General features: G+C 41.5%; 1 protein-coding gene across 1 annotated transcript in view; it reads right to left on the bottom strand.

The window, feature by feature from the left end:
* UVRAG (UV radiation resistance associated) overlaps window positions 1-16,032 on the bottom strand; it is a 321,095-nt gene extending 305,063 nt beyond the window's left edge. Inside the window, exon 1 of the mRNA XM_029602151.1 lies at window positions 15,716-16,032. Coding sequence (XP_029458011.1) covers window positions 15,716-15,832 — 117 coding nt within the window. The 5' untranslated portion in view covers window positions 15,833-16,032. The remainder of the gene's footprint in view (window positions 1-15,715) is intronic.
* Window positions 16,033-22,297: the final 6,265 nt, after the last annotated feature.

Raw genomic sequence — 22,297 nt, 5'->3', positions numbered from 1 at the left:
CAACACACTGGGCAAAACAATCCAGCTACACTTGAGACCTATTTGGCCCCACACATGTCACAGGGCTCAATAAGAATGCAACTGTGGTGAGGAAGAAGCCCTCCCCTTGTGGCAATCCCGCAGTACTTTGCAGCACTGCAGCCACTGCTCCAAGCTTAAGCAATTCGCAGTGCAAATTTTCACTGACACTTTCCCACACCAGCATATCATTCTACTGCCACCTTCCCTCCTCAAACAGCCCAGCAGGTACTGGGGCCCCGCTGCCAGTTGCTCCTGCAGAACCAGCTTCCTCCAGTTCCTTCTTTTCTTTTGCTTCCGGCCAAGCACCGGGGAGCAAGGAGAGGGAGGAAGAGAGAAAGAAAGAGAGGGAGCCGTCTTGCTGTGTCTTTTTTTTTTTTTTTTTTTTTTTTTTTTTTAAAGAGCTCCACTCCCAGCTCCCCTTAGAAACCAGGAACTTTTATCTGGAAATTCCACAGACCCCTGGGTGAACAGAGATATTCCCCAGGGGCTCAACCAGGGCAAAGGCCTGGGAGAACACTACCACTGGGAAAAGAACTCTTAAGGGCTGTTGTTGCATGAGCAACAGAGGCACTACCAGGCCAGAGCCAAACCTAGGCTCTGGGAGCTGCCATCCTCACATGTCCACATTTACCAGAGATAGACTACCGGCAAAAGCCTCGGACCATACCTCCCTTATAGCCCCGAATGAGGCCATGAAAGAGATATGTTTGCTGTCTCAGCTGTAGAGGGGAGAAATCCCCTATATGAAGACTGGTCTACCAGGAAGTAAAGGAATGTAATGGTATACAAACTGGAATGAATAAAAATTATTCAGGCCAGCAGCAGCAAGGACATAAATAAGCTAAACTGATGTGATACTGAATTTTATTATCAGAAGGAAGACCAGTTTAAAAGTTGAATTTCCTTTGTTTTTTCTTCACTAGAACAATATTGTTACACTGTTCAGCACATACTTCCTCTTTCATGTTAACCCAGTGATTAGGCTGCTCCAGCTACAAAGATTTTCCACATTTTAAATGTTGAGAAATGGAATGATGCAATATTACTGAAAATAAATTACACTTTCTTTAGTAAAAATTACAACAGAAATAGCTGACACATTTCTGTATCAAATTACTGCACTCAACAATTACACATCGAAAACTATTATTTAAGAGATTAATTTGAGGCTGTTGCATATCTACAATATAAACTATCATCATAAGCCTTCATAATTCATACAAATGAAAACCACAGCTTTTAACTGTCTAGATATGCTTACTTCTCTGCAAGTTTTGTAGGATATGTGGAGGAAATCATAAAATTGTTTTCAAAACCCAAATCACCAACATGTTATATTGAGACCAGGAGTATTCTTGATTGTCTGCAAAGGGTCAATTACTTGAAACACTTCACAATTCAGAACCAGGCTCTGCTTGGCCATGGAACCATGACCCTTCATTTGCAACTACCCAGGAGTTTTTCCCCTATTTTTATCCCCTCCCAACTTAGCCCAGCTATTGCAGTGATCATCCGCTCCCAGGAGCTGGCTTCTTTCAGAGCTCAGCAAGTGTGGAACCCAAGTCTGGCCACTAGGTGTTACCATTATACAATGGCAGAGACTCTTCCCCAGCCCCCACCGCAAGGAAAACAGGCCTGGGAATCAAATCTGGGTCTTCCACAAAACAGTATGCTGTACTGCCACTGAACTGCCTCCCTCTACATTGTAATGCTGACATTAACACACCATGGCACATGGTTTCCAGACTAACACATTGTTCCTGGGAAAAATTCAGAGTACATATTCATAAAGCACTAACATGATCTGATGTGTTACCCTTTGTTTACAAAATGAGATGCAAAGCAAGTTAGCTATCAATGTCAGCTTTCTCCTTTTAATTTCAATAACCTTTCACCCTTCCCCAGCCCAGTATCTCAAACAGATCTTATGCCATCTGGCCTGTATGGCCAATAGCCTTATCTTATCACTCTTCCTAATCATTCTTAGGAAAAAAGAGAGAGAACATACAGCCTCAAGACTAAGGACTTTCTACTCTGGAATGTTATCCTACTAATAACATCTCCAATTTAAAGGTCCAGTGATAAAAATGGACAAGAATATTTAAAACATTTAATTTGGCCTTTCAACTTGAGGTTAAACTGGACATGTCCTTTCCACCATATCTTCTTTACTATCCTTCCTTCCCGTACTTGTGCTCTGTTAGTTTGCCTGCAATCTCCATCTTCTATCTACTCAGTTCACTGGTTCATATCTTCTCTACACCTTTAGCTACTGCATCGTGAAAAAGAACAGAACAAAAAACAAACTTTGAAATGTTTGTATGCTAATGCCAGAAGTCTAAGAAGTAAGATGGGAGAATTAGAATGTATAGCAGTGCATGATGACAAAGACTTAATTGGCATCTCAGAGACATGGTGGAAGGAGGACAACCAATGGGACAGTGCTATACCGGGGTACAAATTATATCGCAATGACAGAGAGGAGCACCCGGGAGGCGGTGTGGTGCTTTTTGTCCGGGATGGCATAGAGTCCAACAGGATAAATATCCTGCATGAGACTAAATGCACAATTGAATCTTTATGGGTAGAAATCCCTTGTGTGTCGGGGAAGACTATAGTGATAGGAATATACTACCGTCCACCTTGTCAAGATGGTGAGACAGACAGTGAAATGCTAAGAGAAATTAGGGAAGCTAACCAAATTGGTAGTGCGGTAATAATGGGAGACTTCAATTACCCCAATATTGACTGGGTAAATGTATCATCGGGACACGCTAGAGAGATACAGTTCCTGAATGAAATAAATGACAGCTTTATGGAGCATTTGGTTCAGGAACCAAGAGAGGGGGAAATTTTAGATCTAATTCTCAGAAGAGCACAGGATTTGGTGAGAGAGGTAATGCTGGTGGGGTCGCTTGGCAATAGTGATCATAATATTTTATTTATTTATTTAACAGCTTTTCTATACCGACATTAAAATACACATCATATCGGTTTACATAATAACAAAAGTTGGAAAATACAATTAACAGGGAATGGGGGGTGGACAACCGAAAGGCAAAGGTAGGAGGCTCGATAAAAGCAAGCCTGACAAACTAAAGTAAAAGGAGAGAAACAGGATAGATGGAAAGATCGTTAACAAATATCGGAATATACAAGATTTACAGGATTACTCAATTTACAAATTTACATATGGATCTGAGAGGATTACTTGAATTACGGTTGATTTACAACCGCATATAGGGTTAAACAGGGTTACAAACGTACATAGGGTTAAACAGGATTACAAGTTTTACTAGATTAAGTAGGCTAAACGTGGAGGGGGCAGGACAACGGGGTCAAGAGTGTTAATCCGGGAAGGCCTGCTGAAAAAGCCAGGTCTTTAGCAATTTTCTGAATTTAAATGGGCATGGCTCCAGACGGAGATTGGGAGGCAGAGAATTCCAATGAGTGGGGCCAGCAATAGAGAGGGCACGGGCCTTTGTGGCTGAGAGTCGGGCTTTCTTAAGTGTGGGGACTTGTAAAGTGCATTTGAGGTTCGTTCTGGTGGGGCGGACAGATTGGGTGGGTTGGAGCGGTTCATTGAGCCATGTGGAGTTATGATTGTAGATAGCTTTGTGTATGATGGTGAGGGTTTTGAACAGGATGCAGGATGAAATGGGGAGCCAGTGTAGGTCTTTGAGGATAGGAGTTATATGGTCTGATTTACGTGCGTTACTGATTAACCTTGCTGTCACATTTTGAAGTATCTGGAGAGGTCTGATGGTGGAGAAGGGGAGGCCAAGGTACAGTGAGTTGCAGTAGTCCAACTTAGATGTTAAGGTAGCTTGGATAACAGTTTTGAGATCATGAGTATGAAGTAGGGGCTTGAGCTTTTTTATGACCATGAGCTCATAGAAACCTCCTTTTATGACGGAGTTAACGTGGCTCTTAAGGTTCAGATGTGGGTCAATTAGAACGCCTAAGTTACGTACAGAGGGTTGTGAAATGAAAGAGGTGGTCGAGGGGTCATTAGGATGGGTCAGCTTAAGGGTCTGGAGGTTATGGATGAGGAGGAACTCAGTTTTAGCAGAATTGAGGGCGAGTTGAAGGGAGGTAAGTAATGTGTTAATAGAGGAAAGGCATTTCTCCCAAACGTTTAGGGTGGCAGTTAGTGATTCACGGATAGGGATGATGATTTGGACATCATCTATGTAGATGTAGATTTTGAGACCGAGATCAGACAGATGATGGCAGAGGGGGAGGAGATATATGTTAAATAGGGTGGAGGAGAGGGAGGAGCCTTGTGGTACTCCTTGCAATAGGGTGAAAAGAGAGGACAGGATAATATGATCAAATTTGAATTAATGACTTGAAGGGGGACAGTAAGCAAATCCACGGCTCTCGTACTAAACTTTCAAAAGGGAAACTTTGATAAAATGAGAAAAATAGTTAGAAAAAAACTGAAAGGAGCAGCTTCAAAAGTAAAAAGTGTGCAAGAGGCGTGATCATTGTTAAAAAACAACATCCTAGAAGCACAGTCCAGATGTATTCCACACATTAAGAAAGATGGAAAGAAGGCAAAACGATTACCGGCATGGTTAAAAGGGGAGGTGAAACAAGCTATTTTAGCCAAAAGATCTTCATTCAAAAATTGGAAAAAGGATCCAACAGAAGAAAATAGGATAATGCATAAACGTTGGCAAGTTAAATGTAAGACATTTATAAGACAGGCTAAGAGAGAATTTGAAAAGAAGTTGGCTGTAGAGGCAAAAACTCACAGTAAAAAGTTTTTTTAAATATATCCGAAGCAGAAAGCCTGTGAGGGAGTCATTTGGACCGTTAGATGATCGAGGGATTAAGGGGCACTTAGAGAAGATAAGGCCATCGCAGTAAGATTAAATGATTTCTTTGCTTCGGTGTTTACTGAAGAGGATGTTTGGGAGGTACCTGTACTGGAGAAGGTTTTCATGGGTAAGATTCAGATGGACTGAACCAAATCACGGTGAACTTAGAAGATGTGGTAGACCTGATTGACAAACTGAAGAATAGTAAATCACATGGACCGGATGGTATACACCCCAGAGTTCTGAAGGAACTAAAAAATGAAATTTCAGACCTATTAGTAAAAATTTGTAACCTATCATTAAAATCATCCATTGTACCTGAAGACTGGAGGATAGCTAATGTAACCCCAATATTTAAAAAGGGCTCCAGGGGCAATCCGGGAATCTACAGACCGGTTAGCCTGACTTCAGTGCCAGGAAAAATAGTGGAAAGTGTTCTAAATATCAAAATCACAGAACATATAGAAAAACATGGTTTAATGGAACAAAGTCAGCATGGCTTTACCCAAGGCAAGTCTTGCCTCACAAACTGCTTCACTTATTCGAAGGAGTTAATAAACATGTGGATAAAGGTGAACTGGTAGATGTAGTGTACTTGGATTTTCAGAAGGCGTTTGACAAAGTTCCTCATGAGAGGCTTCTAGGAAAAGTAAAAAGTCATGGGATAAGTGGCGATGTCCTTTTGTGAATTACAAACTGGCTAAAAGACAGGAAACAGAGAGTAGGATTAAATGGACAATTTTCTCAGTGGAAGGGAGTGGGCAGTGGAGTGCCTCAGGGATCTGTATTGGGACCCTTACTTTTCAATATATTTATAAATGATCTGGAAAGAAATACAATGAGTGAGGTAATCAAATTTGCAGATGATACAAAATTGTTCAGAGTAGTTAAATCACAAGCAGATTGTGATAAATTGCAGGAAGACCTTGTGAGACTGGAAAATTGGGCATCGAAATGGCAGATGAAATTTAAAGTGGATAAGTGCAAGGTGCAAGGTGATGCATATAGAGTAAAATAACCCATGCCATAGTTACACAATGTTAGGTTCCATATTAGATGCTACTACCCATGAAAGAGATCTAGGCGTCATAGTGGATAACACATTGAAATAGTCGGTTCAGTGTGCTGCGGCAGTCAAAAAAGCAAACAGAATGTTGGGAATTATTAGAAAGGGAATGGGGAATAAAATGGAAAATGTCATAATGTCTCTGTATCGCTCCATGGTGAGACCGCACCTTGAATACTGTGTACAATTCTGGTTGCCGCATCTCAAAAAAGATATAATTGCGAAGGAGAAGGTACAGAGAAGGGTTACCAAAATGATAAGGGGAATGGAACAGCTCCCCTATGAGGAAAGACTAAAGAGGTTAGGACTTTTCAGACTGGAGAAAGAGACGGCTGAGGGGGAATATGATAGAGGTGTTTAAAATCATGAGAGGTCTAGAACGGGTAGATGTGAATCAGTTATTTACACTTTCGAATAATAGAAAGACTAGGGGGCACCCCATGAAGTTAGCATGTGGTACATTTAAAACTAATCGGAGAAAGTTCTTTTTCACTCATGCACAATTAAACTCTGGAATTTCTTGCCAGAGGAAGTGGTTAGTGCAGTTAGTATAGCTGTGTTTAAAAAAGGATTGGATAAGTTCTTGGAGGAGAAGTCCATTATCTGCTATTAATTAAGTTGACTTAGAAATTAGCCACTGCTATTACTAGCAACGGTAACATGGAATAGACTTAGTTTTTGGGTACTTGCCAGGTTCTTATGGCCTGGATTGGCCACTGTTGGAAACAGGATGCTGGGCTTGATGGACCCTTGGTCTGACCCAGTATGGCATGTTCTTATGTAATTGCCATAGGTGATGTCAAACAACTAAAAGCATTAGACATGAATATCTATTTTAATATATTTATGTATGTTTGATTTGTGATCCGCCAAGATCATATTGAATATGCGGAATATAAATTACATAAATAAATCAAGCACAGAAACGCTTATGAGAACACATGATATGCCATGCTGGGTGATGGTCCATCAAGCTCAGCATCCTGTCTTTGATAGTGGCCAGTTCAGGTCCCAACTGCCAAGTATATTCCAAAAGGTAGATTTATTTCTTGTTGCTCACTCTCAGGGATATGCAATGGCTTTCCCCAAGTCTACCTGGCTGATAACTGTTTATGAACTTTTCCTCCAATAACTTGTCCACACCACTATTAGCTATGTAGCCTTAAGAAAGCCTCTGCTTATTCCTGGTTATGAGCAAAAAGGATTGGATCTATTCTTGGGATCCTTCCGAGTGACATGGATTGGCCACTGTCAGAGACAGGATGTTGGGCTTGATGGACCTTTTGGTCTGACTCTGTACGGCATTTCTTATGTTCTTAAGGGACCAAGAAGGGGATGGAAAGGCCCGCTTATGAAAAAAAGCTAAACAGCTTGAAAACGCATATGATAGGAAGTTTATATGTGGGCTTGATGGACCCTTGGTCTGACCCAGTATGGCATGTTCTTAGTGGGGCGGAATGGGCAAACAAGGACAGTTATTTACCTTTTCAAATAATACTAAAACAAGAACATAAATTGCCATGCTGGGTCAGACCAAGGGTCCATCAAGCCCAGCAACCTGTTTCCAACAAAGGCCAAACCAGGCCACAAGAACCTGGCAAATACCCAAACACCAAGGAGATCCCATTCTACTGATGCAATTAATAGCAATGGCTATTCCCCAAGTCAACTTGATTAATGGACTTCTCCTCTAAGAACTTATCCAATCCTTTTTTGAACCCAGCTACACTAACTGCACTAACCATATCCTCTGGCAACAAATTCCAGAGCTTAATTGTGCGTTGAGTGAAAAAGAATTTTCTCTAAGTCTTAAATGTGCTACTTGCTAACTTCATGGAGTACCCCCTAGTCCTTCTATTATCCAAAAGTGTAAATAACCAATTCTAATCTACTAGTTCAAGACCTCTCATGATTTTAAAGACCTCTATCATAACCCCCTCAGCCGTCTCTTCTCCAAGCTGAAAAGCCCTGACAGGGAAATACCTACAGTACCTGAATGTAAACTGATGTGATATCGCAGATCGAATGTCGGTATATAAAAATAAATAAATAGTCTCTTCAGCCTTTCCTTATAGGGGAGCTGTTCCATCCCCTTTATCATTTTGTTTGCCCTTTTCTGTACCTTCTCCATCACAACTATATCTTTTTTGAGATGTGGCGACCAGAACTGTACACAGTATTCAAGGTACGGTCTCACCATGGAGCGATACAGAGGCATTATAAACATTTTCCGTTTTATTAACTATTCCCAACATTCTGTTTGCTTTTTTGACTGCTGCAGCACACTGAGCCGATGATTTTAAAGTATTATCCACTATGATGCCTAGATCTTTTTCCTGGGTGGTAGCTCCTAATATGGAACCTAACATCGTGTAACTTCAACAAGGGTTATTTTTCCCTGTATGCAACACCTTGCACTTGTCCACATTAAATTTCATCTGCCATTTGGATGCCCAATCTTCCAGTCTCGCAAGGTCCTCCTGTAATGTATCACAATCCGCTTGTGATTTAACTACTCTGAATAATTTTGTATCATCCACAAATTTGATAACCTCACTCGTCGTATTCCTTTCCAGATCATTTATAAATATATTGAATAAGGGACACTATTAAACTAACAAGCAAATTTAAAACCAAATTATAGAAAGTGGTTTTTCCATTCTCAATACACAATCAAGCTATGGAATCTGCCAGAGGAAGCAGTCAAGGCAACTAGCATAGCAGGGTTTAAGAGAGGTTTCTGGTTTCTTCCTCCAGGAACCTGTCTAGATCCTTTTTAAACCCAACTATGCTAACTAGAGATGTGTATCGGAACTGAAATCCGAACCGATTCACATCTATAGAGACGTGTATCGGAACTGAAATCCGACCCGATTCTGGTTCCGATTCACATCTCTAATGCTAACTGCTTTTCACTGCATCCTCTGGCAATAATTTCCACAGTTTAACTGTGCACTGAGTAAAACTACATTCTCCAATTTATTTCAAAAGTGCTACCCATTAGCTTCACGAAGCATCCCCTAGTCCCACGCATGATTTTACAAACTTCTGTCACATCTCCTCTCAGCTGTCTTTTCCAAGCTAAAGAATCCTAATCTGTTTAGCCTTTCCACTCCCTTTAGCAATTTGGGAGCCTTTCACTTTATCATTTCTAGTTCAGCTTTTTTTTTTTTTTTTTAAGATGGGAGCAACCAGAATTGCACACAATATTCAAGGTGCAGTTGCACCATAGATCAGCATAGAGGTATTATGAGATCTTCTGTTAGACTACAATAAATTTAAATGAACAAAGGATTTAAACAGCTATAAACGCCCGATCCAACAGTCTCACAAGGTCCTCTTGCAATTCCTTACTATCGGCTTGTGATTTAATTACTTTGAATAATTTGTATCATCCGCAAATTTGATAACCTTACTTATCACTCCCTTTTCACTAGTAATTTAAGTAGGTATAAACTGAAAAAAATTGAACAGCTGTCCCAAGACTTAACTTTTATACAGCTGTTTATCCCTGAAGGGTACAGACCCCAGTAATAAATTCATTAATGTAACTGAGGAGGACTGAGGCAGTCTTCCGACAAGATAAGAGTGCTGCTTGGCATTCATATAAAACTTTATAACAAGGTAGACCTCTTTCACACAAAACTGGACAACAGGAGAAAGGGAGTGGTGGAAAGGCATGGTCATAACTACTTATTTTATTTAAAAATTATTTCTAGACCGCACACTCCAATCTAAAATATACATAAAATTAATAAAAACAAGAAGCAAACAAATGGCATGACACAAAAATATATCAAACCTTCTCTTCCTTTGTTCTTACAGTGGTGCCAAGATAAAAGATAAAATCAAAAGTTCCTAAGTGCCTACATATAGAGCACCTCTGGGGCCTAGCAATACTTAGTTATTAATTCCAAATGTCTACTGAAGTAACCATGTTTTTAGGGACTTTTTAAATAATTTGACCTCCATCATAGTTCTTAAATACTCAGGCACTGTATTCCAGATTATAGGGCCAACTTCAGAAAATGTGCGGTGCCTTGTTTCTCCCAAATGGACTTGGTGGACTGTAGGAATCTCAAGGAGTGCTTTATTTGCAGAACTCAGTGGCTGGGAAGGAGGTAAATATACGTGCTGATCCTAATAATGGCATCAATAATACATACACATATAAGAATTCCCACACTGCTATCTCCATCTCCAGCAAGTTTTCTGTCACTCACAACCTTCATCCTTCAGGGTCCCCAGGCACATCTATTCATTCATTTTCAAGTGAAAATAATGAAGAGAGGTTAACAGAAGAAATGTGCTTTAATATTTTCACTAAATTTCCTCCAAAAATCACCCCCCCCCACAACCATGGCACAGTAATGCTTTATTTCACATACTATAATATGGCAACAACACCAGCATATTTTAAGCAGCTACCACAGTGACAAACAAATCTTGCAGTTCAAGTTACCTCAGTAGCCAAAGCAATAAACCTCTGATCTGAAGTTATTGGTGGACCTATTCAACCACTACATCAAAATTAAGCACAAAATTAAGTCAGCAGAATAATTACCTGCATGTGATTGGCATTTAATTTTAAGAGTACATTTTTCAAATTCCAGAAGGATATCCAATACTTTCAGGCATTAAGGGCCTGATATATTAATGAGAAATTACTACTTGCCTGATAATTTCCTTTTCTTTGGTATAGACTGGTGGATTCAGAATAAGTGGGTTATGCAACTCTACCAGCAAATGGAGACAGAGCAAAGCTGACCTCAGGGCAAAGGTATATATATTAATAGACCAACAGGCAAATACTCAGGAAACACTGAGCTCACACAAGGAGCATAATACTGCTAGCTAGAATCTGAAACTTATCAGTTATCCTCAGAACACAGCCACTAAGAAGGACAGTGGAGTCAGCATGGCAGCCAAGGGTGGGAAGGTGGATCCACCTGTCTATACCAAACAAAAGGAAATTATCAGGTAAATAGTAATTTCTCATTTCTTAGCATTTAGAGAGGTGGATCAAGAACAAGTGAGATGTACCAAAGCTACTCCCGAACAGGGCGAGAGGCTGCCCACAATCCAGTCAAAACCCCAAGGGCAAAGGCTCCCGGTCCTGCACATCCAGACGATAATTCCTGGAAAAGGTGTGCAAGGAGGACCAGTGCAGCTCGGCAAATGCTGATGGACAACAATAATCTAACCTCCATCCAATTACACTGCCTGAGCCCTAGTGGAATGAGCCATAACCTGACTATGCAACGGTTGGTCAGCATCCACATACGTGGTTGTGACAACCTCCTTAATCCAGCAAGCTATTATACTCGCGAAGCCATCTCGCCCTGTTTACTTCCACTGTGAAGAACGAACAGGTGACTTGTCTTCCTGAAAGGTTTAGAAACCTCCAGATACCTCGTGATATGCCTCTTGACAATCAACATGCGATATTCCTCTGCATTCCTTTCCCTGTCCAGAGAGGCAGGGAAATGGACTGATTCAAGGGAAAATCCAAAACCACTTTAGGCAAAAAAAAAGTTACAGTAGGCAGCTGTATTGCCTCCAGAGTCACACTAAGGAACAGCTCCTGCCAAGACAAGGCCTGTGCCGAACAATTGCCACAAAAAATACCGTTTTCAAGGTCAGTAACCGCAAGGAAGGGACACAGAGTAGTCAAAAATGTAGGGCCCATTAAAAAATCCAAAACAAGATTAAAAAAACTCCTCAAGGACACTGGTAACTGCAAGGAAGGTTGAAGTTGTTTCACTCAGTTCAAGAAACGGGCCACATCTGGATGAGCCGAAAAGAATCCACCATTCACCTGACCCCTGAAACAGGCAAGAGCCGATACTGGTACCTTCAAGGAATTAACGGTTAACCATCTATTCCATTCATCCTGCAAAACTTCCAAAATGAGTGAGATCTTAACCAAACGAGGAACAACTCCTCGATCTTCACACCAAGCCTGAAACACTCGCCAAACCCACACGTAAGCCAAGGAAGTGGAAAACTTTCATGCTCGCAGCAAGATGGCAACCACCACAATAGAATATACACAATTTAGCAAGCGAGCCATCTCAATGGCCATAGCATAAGACAAAATAGAGTAGAACAGGGGGAGAGAAAAACTTGGATACAGCTTAAGCATGGGGAGTAACGTGTCAAAACTGGTAAGAACTGATAAGAGTTGGCTTTTTGGGGTAACAAGGTATTCCGAGGGAGGGGGTAAGAATGAGGGATTGGAAGGGGGTTGGAAGGTGGGGGGGGTGGGGGCAAAACTGTTCATCTATATTTATTTAATTTATTTAAGATTTTTTTATACCGGCATTCATGATAGCATTCACATGTCGGTTTACATGAAAACAGGGGTGTGATGAATACAACCAAGAACAAAAATAAACGTGATGAAGAGATGCAGTTACAATTAACAAGGGCTGATGAACTGGGGTGGAGGAAATAAAAGAGAGATAGATGAGGTTAATTATATACAAGAGTACAGTATATATACATAGTCTTTGTAAAAAAAAGACTTTCACTTTGTAAATAAATAAATAAATAAATAAATAAAAATATGCAACTCAGAAGTCTTATTTTAACTGCTTTGCAACTTGCAGATCTTACCTATTCAGTTTACTGACTAATGAAAACCACCCCTACAAACTCTGTGCTCAGTGAAAACAGGTCATTCAGCTCAAATTTCTATGCATATAAGAATTTACCATCATGATTTGATTATATCATGAGCAGGGAAATCAAGTGAGCTTCAACCTATCCCTCCCTATTGAGCTGTAACAAAGTAAAGATATGGTGGATGTGGAAGTCACACAGAAGCCACTATGTGGAAGAAGGGACCAATAGGAAAAGGGAGGCTCTAAAGCAGAGCTTTCCAAACTTTTTATGTTGACACACTTTTTAGACAAACATAATTTCGCGACACAGTAATTCAGTCTACTAGCAAACCAGAGGTTAAAGGTTAAACGAACAAAACATATAATGTTACACCCACACTGACCCCCAGGCAGCTCCCATTCATTCTTACACCGCTCCCTCCCCACCCCCCAGACAAGCACACATTCATTCTCACACACAGAGACTCCCAGGCAGGCAGCAATTTATTCTCACACACACATACACCACACACAGGCAAGCACCTATTCTCACACAGACAGACCCCAGGAAGACACCCATTCGTTCTCATACAAAGAAACAGCCTCAGGCAGGCACCCATCCATTCACACACATACACCCCCAGGCAGACTCCTATTAATACTCTTGCACACACTGAAGGCAGACCCCCCTCTCTTTCTTTTGCCAGCAACCTCAGAGCCTCTCATTCCTCTGCTACTGTTGTCACTGCTGCCATGTTGATATTTGGGGAGGTGCTGATTGCTGCTACTGGCACTGAAGCCCATTCTGCTGCCTCCTCTGTGCAGGCCCCGCGGTATTAAATATTTGCGGGCTTCTACTTCCTCCATGCCGATCTCGTACATTGCGAGATCGGCATAGAGAAAGTGCTACTCTTGCACATTCCCAAAGATAAAATGCCAATCACTAAAAAATATATTTTTTTACCTTTGCTGTCTGATCTTAGTTTTCTAATCAGTTGGTTACAAGCTTTTTTTTTCCACCTTCCCTTTCTTGTTTTATTGCCAATTCCTTTTACAGGGTCTTTTTTTTTTTCTATTTCTTTTCTCTCCATCTGTCTTCTTCCCTCAAACACCCAATCAGGTTCTCATTCTCACAGCACCCTGCTACCGTGTTTCCTCTTCTCGAGCCACTGCGACGTGGAATCCGCAGCAGCCCTGCTACCAGCTTTCCTCCTCTTCTCGAGTCGCCGCGACGTGGAATCCACAGTGGCCCTGCTACCAGGTTTCCTCCTCTTCTCGGGCCACCGCAACGTGGGATATGCGGCAGCCCATTAACGCCGCTCTTCTTCTGTACATGGCAGATGCTCCTCCTCCTTCCTGCCCATGCGGCTCCGGCAACGTTTTTCTTCCTGGGCTGTGCAGGCAGGAAGGAGAAGAAGTGAACGTGACCCTTTTCTTCGGGCCATGGTGAGGTAAGCTCCACCACTGCCCCGCCGATCTTCCTGCTGTAGTTCCCTGCTTCCACTGGCCCTGCTGCTATGTGGACCAGGCGACACACTAATGTGTCACGACACACAGTTTGGAAAGCTCTGCTCTAAAGTCTCACACTTCAATTAGAATTGTCTTCCTTCTCTAGAAGAGTCCCAAAATGCAAAGATGATTTCCTAAACCGTTGATTTTTTTTCGACACTTAGCAGTTAGTGCATATGGCTTGTAAATATTACTATCCTTACCATAAGGCTCGGTGGTAACTGTACAGAGCTGCATTTACTACCCTTAAGAGAAACATGGGAGGTAATCTGCATGGAGCAGCAGATTCTATCATAAAAAGCTTGCTGAGCAGACTGGATGGAACATTTGGTCCTTTTCTGCTGTCATTATTATATTATGCAGAAAGGAGAATGTGTGGCTAACAAACTTAATAAAGGCACTGTTCAATACATGAATACAACTGTTTTATTTAATTATAAACAACAAAGGAGATTTTTAGACAACAATTCACTTCTAAATCAAGGGACCTTTTCTGCATTGACTTTCATGTGTGTGCTGTTTACTCCGCACTTCTGCTGTGCATTATTATATTATTACATTAGCTCCCAGCATCAGATTTATTTACAATCTATCAATAAGATTCTGGCAGTTAACCCAACTGCACTGGCAAGGCAATGTTTGGTAAAACTCCTGTGGAAAATAAATCCCATGATGGGGCTGGTTGTTTTACATGTCAAATAAACTATCTGTAGTTATAAACAATGTGTCACTATCTGCTGGTACACAGTGATGAGCAAGTCAGATCAAGGTCCATCGAGACCAGCATCCTGTCTCTTGACCATTTGTTTTATTTCCCTTTCACAACAGAGATGTTTATGAGTTTTACAAGTCAGCATTTTATTAAACATTCCTACAGCAGCACCCTTAAACATTTGTAAACTTTACAAAGATATCCCTATTCAACTACTCTGTCAGTTTTCTTTCACCTAATTTTATTTTTGGCAAGTTAAATTTGTATTTCTTTTTTACTTCATCAAAACAAATTATATATACTCTTTAAATAATAGTCGCACAAAGGAAGAAGTCTAAATTTTAGTCCAATGCCTGCTCTTTTCCCCTAGTTATTTGGAACTGGCAGAAATCAAGGTTCCTCCTACGGGACAGAGTGAAGGCAGAGGCAGACACAAGCAGGGCCCCCCTACTAGATTTAACGGTATAGTCAGTCAGGGTCCCTGTGAGGATTTATATTCACAAACCTGCCTAAGAGAAAGAGGGGATAGGAGGAGAATTAAACACCCCAGTTGTGGAAATAAAGATCCCACGGTGTCCCGGTCTCAGATCCTAACAAGAGAAATATTTACTTTTTCTCAGCAAAACAGTTCAAAGTGTGTTGCAACAGGGAGTTCTGTTTTAGAACAGAAGCAGAGTCCAAGAGCAGCAGGGTTATGTTTTTTTTTAACATTATTTCAATTTACTATCCACCCAGCTCTGGACTTGGAACCTTTCACTCTTGCCCTCGCTGGGAGTTCATCTCATCCTCGCCAAGCCTGAGCACAAACAAAAAAACAAAAAACAACCACCCCAAAGCCAGAGCGGTCCCCAAACATCCCTGCAGCGCCCGGCTCCTGTCACAGAGACGGACATGCACCCCATCGAAAAGGGCTCACCCTCCTCCAGCGGCGGCCCCCAGCCCCTAGCCAGTCCTACGGGGTCATTTTATGACCTACCTGCTGCGAGGGCAGCTCGACGTGCAGAGCCCGGGCCGCCGAGCCGGCCACCACAGCCACCCCGGGGGCAGACCCCGCTGCCATCCCGTCTCTGCCAGCGGCGCCTAGGGAGCTCATTCCAAGACAGGCCGGGGGCTGGGGAGGGGGGGGGGAGGGGAGGGTCTCTCAGCGCAGCCTCCGCCACTTGCCCCGCAACCGCCGAGCATCCAGCGGGGGCCGCAAAAGAGCGGCAGCCGTTACCCGGCCGGCGCGAGACTCCGGCGGCCAAGCGCACAGCCCGCGCGCGGCCTGACGTCAGGGAGAAAAAAAGGACAAGCCAGCAGACTAGGAGACGAAGCGAAACGACTAGCGACTGGGATTGGTAACTGAGGCCAAACACAGAGGGGGGGACACGCCCACCAAAGGAGCTGAGTGGCGGCTGCTTTGGGCTAGGGCGGGGCGGAGGAGCTCCTGCGGCCTATGATTGGCTGCTGTTTCGGCCTTCCGCACATCCCCCGCCCGGAGGTGGCCAGGGCTAGAAGGGAAGGCGGCTTGGGTGTCACGTGAAGGATTGCTTGTCATGTGACTGCTGCATTCTTCGTTTTACTCTGCTTTTCTTGCGATGTCAGTATTGCCAGATTGGGCTACTTCACGCCCAGTTGGGCTACTTTTTTTTTCCCCGTTGTGCTGGAAAAGGTTTTGCGCGGGTTGGACTGTGAAGCCGTCTTTTTTTTCTTTGCCGCAGGCAGCCCAGCCTACAGTCGCAGCATGATGATGACTCATCGGCAGCAGCCAATTAGAGGTGATAGGACCCGCTGGGCAGGTGTAGAAGGCGACTGTTGCTGCAGAACACGGACAAGAAGATGATTTTGTTTGTGGTCGCATAGAGGGAGAGCTCTTCCAATATACTGCGTCTCTGGCTTTTTACCTCCTTGCTGTTTTCAGTTTTTGAGAAAACAGAGCTGACTGCTTTCAGCCTAGAAACTGCTTTCGCTGCTGAATTCTCCCCTTATCTCGGCGCTGAACTCAAAACTGACTAATTGTAAAATACCTATATGCGGCAAAGTCAGTACCAGAGATAATGGTAGCAGAACGAACTATAGTAATGCATGATTTAAAGTGCATTGTGAGTAAAATTAGAAGTTGTATTTTCTATCATGTTGAGGTGAATTAGAACTTTTTACTATTATGTTGACCAGATAATGTATGAATATGACCCTGATTATATAGCAGCTACAGTGATATCCAAGAATATATTTGACTAATAACTAGAATATTCGCTGTTATGTAGAACAAGAAAGCAAATGTAGACACATTATGTGATAATGTACCATGAATATGAATTCCGATTTTGTAAACTGTTGAGATCTTCTTTGGAACCACGATATATAAAATGCCTAAATAAATAAATAAATGTAAGCATATATTCTGCATTCACAGAAACCCTCCTGCTTCCAACAAGAGGTACAGAACAGAACTAGGACACTTCCTCATATCACTCTTCAAACAAACATAAGAACATAAGAAATTGCCATGCTGGGTCAGACCAAGGGTTCATCAAGCCCAGCAACCTGTTTCCAACAGAGGCCAAACCAGGCCACAAGAACCTGGCAATTTCCCAAACACTAAGAATATCCCATGCTACTGATGCAATTAATAGCAGTGGCTATTCCCTAAGTAAACTTGATTAATAGCCGTTAATGGACTTCTCCTCCAAGAACTTATCCAAACCTTTTTTGAACCCAGCTACACTAACTGCACTAACCATATCCTCTGGCAACAAATTACAGAGCTTTATTGTGCATTGAGTGAAAAAGTATTCGCATGTTTTGGATCAATAAAACCACTTTCACTGTTAATACCATGTGGTAATGCAGTGTGAATAGAGAAAAGGTTTCTAGACACAACAAGAAAATCAATGACACTGAATGTCACTGCGATATCACCTTTGTGAACAAACCTAAGTCCTGTTACAATCAATTGCCCCTGAGGCAGCTCCATGTAAGAGAGCGAAACTCGGCCAGAGTAGGGCATTTTTAATAAAGGGCTTATTTTTATCATCCGATTCCTATTGTCATCACTATTTTACCTTTATAACATGTATTTCATGTATCCTTCTTTATAACATGTACATACATTTTTTGTTTTTTATCATGTATATATCATATATATCTCCAGCTCTCAGTTATGTTCCTAGCAATTTCTCACTTTTCGCCTTTCATTCTTGCTGCTGCTCCTTCTCCCCCCCCCCCCCCCCCCCCCACACACAATTCTATTTCTCTTCTTGTTGAACAGTTACAATGTAAACCGGCATGATGTACCCACGAATGTCGGTATAGAAAAGTTAACAAATAAATAAAATAAATAATAATCCCTCCAAATTATTTTGTTCCAGAGGTTTTGTGACACTGGTGCAGCAATGGCTTTTTTCTGGCAAATCTACCATGCAGCCCATTTTTGTTCAAGTATCTCCTTATTGTTCATGCTGAAACACCCAAACCAATTTGTTTCAGAGAAGCCTGTATTTCATTAAACGCTGATAGTGGGTTTTTCTTTGCATCCCAATAAATTTTCCTGGCAGTTGTGTCTGAAATATTTCTTGGTCTGGCTTGATTTTAAATGAACCCATAATTTTCCACTTCTTGATCAACATTTGAACAGTACTGATTGACATTTTCAAATCTTTGGATATCTTTTTATATTCTTTTCCTGATTTATAAAGTTGAACTACTTTTGCTTGCAGATCCACTGACAGTTATTTTGCTTTCCCCATGCTTCAGTACTCACTAAAGTCAGTGCAGCCCTGGATGAAATGCACAAGGGTTTCTCAAGAGCTAAGAAATTGACTATTTACCTACCTTTCATTGCCATCTCAACTTGTGTCAACTTCAGTGTATATTATCAGCCCAAACATTCAAGACTATGCAAACTTTTGAACATGACCATTTTATTATTTCCTTTATTGCTATGTTTGTTTCATGATTGTGCTATTCTGTTATGCATAAAATAGTTTAGATTGAAACACATTAAAAATAACACATGTGTTTTGTCTGATCACTCATCTTTTCTTAAAATGCTTATGCTCAGTCAGGAGGTGGAGTAAGCAAAAGATTACACATCCAAAACGAAGAAAAATAAAGGGAATGTGTAATCAGAAAGTTTTCAGATGTTCTAATTCAAATATCTTGCTGCAGTTTATAAACACTGCCATTTTTGCCAGTGCTTGTCACAGAAATTACAAATAAATGTTTCCAGACCCTCGACACAATCGTGTTTCGCCAAGGGGCTGCACCAACGAACACATTTTTTCATCACTTCCTTAAAATGTGAAAATTCAAATTTATATCAATAACATTCTTTTAATAAAGGGTAATAGCATGTTTATTTTTGTTCTTAAAACGCTACACATCTTAAGAATTCTGCCAGTAGTATGTAAACTTATGAGCTCAACTATATGCAGATGCGTGTGTGTGTAAGGGCGCCCGTGTGCTTGTTTTAAAGCTACCATCTTAGGATTTTAAGAAATTGTTAAAGACATTTCTTTTTCAAATGGCATTCGATAATCTTAATACTTAGTAGCAGCCCGCAGACCGCTGCTCTTACCTCTAACCCCAGGCCAACCCTACCAATGTCTGCTTTCTGAGACGCCACTGACACAGAGTGGACACTGCCACACCTGTACTCTTCCCTGCTAGTTTCCTTAGGCTTGTGCACACGCGGCACTCAGAGTTTTAAAGTTCCATGTTTTAACGTATTTTATGAGTGTTTTGGTGGAAACCACTTTGAACCTGGTCTAAGCAGTCTACACATTTTTCAAATAAGTAAATAAATAAATTATTTATTTATATTGTATATTTATATTGTGCCTCCTTTGGGTTTTTGCAGCCCAAATGCATTACTCTCCTTTTTCTAGCATTAAACCTTAGCTGCCAGCCCCTCGACCATTCCTCGAGCCTCGCTAGATCTCTCCTCATGTTTTCCACACCTTCCTTGCTGTCTATCCTGTTGTAGATTTTGGTATTAACCACAAAAATACAAACCTTTTCCGATAATTCTTCTGCTATAAAACTCTTGAAAATGTTGAAAATAACCAGTCCAGGGAACAATCTCTGAGACACACCGCTAGTAACGTTCTCAGCGAAAACTCCATGTTTACTACCCTTTGTCGCTTCCCACACAAGAAGTTCTAACCTAGTCACTCACTTTAGGCCCTATACCAAGGGTACTCAATTTATTTATACGTCACCTATTTGGAATTGAGTCATAGTTCTTATTAACGCTCTCCCCTAATTCAACTTTCTGGTCACCTAGTCAAAGAAATTGATCCAATTCATCTGGTCAAAACTTTGCTGCCTTGGATCACGTAACACATTGGTTTTCAGCAATTGCACTATCCTCTCTTCTAGCAGTGATTCCATTAATTTCTCACCACTGAGGTCAGACGAACCTGCTTGTAGCTCCCATCCTCCTCCTGACTTCTATTTTTGTGAATAAGAACCACATCTGCCTGTCCCCAGTCCTCTGGAACTACTCCTGACTCTAAAGTGTTGGAAAGGTCAACCAGCAGAGCTGCCAGGACATCGCTAAGTCCCCTCAATACCTTTGGATGTATCCTATCTGGTCCCAATGCTCTACTTTGTTTCCTTAGCTCCTCATAAACACACTTTTCTGAAAATTGAGGTTTATTTCACTTCCAATCCTATTTGGGTTCATTTTATGTGGTCCTGCTTTTGGCTCTACAACAGTGAAAAGTGAATTACTCTTACTTCCCTTTTTCCTGAGACTCTCATTTTAAGTAAGGAATTATGAAAATCTTAATTCCTTAGCAGGCAGCCAGAATCTTTGCAAACATCTGAGAGGCAAAGGTCAGACTGAAGGCAAGAGCTACATCCTTCCTCGAGGAAGCCTCGAAAGCAAAATCTAAAAAATTGCTAATGAAAGTGACTAATTAGAATACGAAAGCCTGCATATTTCAAATCTAGTTTCCAAAGAATTCCCGTCAGAATGGCAGCTACCGCTAAATTTAGGAATTCAAGATTAGGATTGTTGTAAAACTTCCAATTTTTTTTTTTTTTTAATTGGCAAGGAAAAAGAGTAAATTCCTGTTCGTATTTGAAAAGATAAAAATAGTCCAAGCCTCTCCGAACAGCTGTTGCGGCCTGGCACTCAGAGGAGGACAAATCAACTTCCTCAAACTGAATTTTATCTTTTACTTGAAGACAGCTGATCTGTGTTTCCTCTTCTGGAATCTCAAAAAGAAAATAGAGGAGTTTGGCCATCTGGCTGAGAACAGCGATCGATTTGGGCTCCTCTACTCTTACACCTCAGAGAATTATTGCAAGCAAGGTATTTACTCTGCCCATTCACCCTTCTTGCTGCAGTACCAGAAAAGTAGCTTCACTTTCTTACAGCTAAAGATCCTTTGCGTAGCCCATGGTCTCCTGACTTCTGGTACCATTTAACTCACACACACACCCCTCCCCCGAGAGGCTGTTCCATTTATGCACCGCTCTGTGAATAAAGATTTTCTTATGTTCTTCCTCAGTCTAACACAGTGGTTCTCAACCCTGTCCTGGGGACCCCCCCCAGCCAATCGGGTTTTCAGGATATCCACAATGAATATGCATGAGAGAAAATTTGCATGTTATGGAGGCAGTGTATGCAAATTTTCTCTCATGCATATTCATTGTGGATATCCTGAAAACCCGACTGGCTGGGGGGGTCCCCAGGACAGGGTTGAGAACCCACCCAGTAGTTTCCTATTTGGGGACAGCAGAATCTTGTGGTGTAGAGCTCATAGATGAAAACGCTTGTGCCATATTTAACCAATAAAAAAAATAAGTCCTATTCTTTTCAAAGGGGAAGGCAGTGGTGCAAAACTCATGTAAACTTAATTTGACAACACCATTTAATTGTATTCAAAGCCGACGGCTTGATAAAGAGCGGGCCTAGAGCGAACACTGAAGCACCATGGGCTCCTGCACAGCTTTCGTTTATGCATTAAAAGATCTTAGTAAAAATGCAGAATTGGGTAGGGCTCTGATCAAATCATAGTCTAATCAGAAAGGAAAACCACTTTTGCCACCGAGTTAGAATGAAGGGTGGGGGTGGGGGTGGGGGTGAGGGCAGGGAGAGGCCAGGGTGGGCTTTTTCTGGCATTGGCCCTCGTTATGTGGAACACTGAGCCAAATGACCTGCACTCTGTTTTCAATATTAAAACCTATCATAAATCACTAAAAGCCTTATTTTTCCAGGAGATATTTACTGGTATGCACAATTTCTGTTTGTTTGTTTATTTAACAATTTTTATAGACCGATATTCGTTGGGAACATCATACCGGTTTACATAGAACATTAATGCAGCATAACTTGCTTTACAGGGAACATAGAATAAGAATAATATAAAAGGTATTTGTAACATAGGTTAACATATATGGTAATTGTAACATGGATTAAAACAAAATATTTAGAAACTGTGGACTAGTATATAGTGTTTATATTTAACTGTACAGGGTACATAGAAAATGCGTATGATACAGAGGGGGGGAGGAGGGGCAGGATGATGGTGGGTATAAGGGGGGGGGGGGGAAAGAGGAGGTTGTG

The sequence above is a fragment of the Rhinatrema bivittatum genome, chromosome 5 (genome assembly GCF_901001135.1).
Source record: "Rhinatrema bivittatum chromosome 5, aRhiBiv1.1, whole genome shotgun sequence".
Lineage (NCBI taxonomy): Eukaryota > Metazoa > Chordata > Amphibia > Gymnophiona > Rhinatrematidae > Rhinatrema > Rhinatrema bivittatum.
This window is presented reverse-complemented; position numbering and strand designations above follow the sequence as displayed.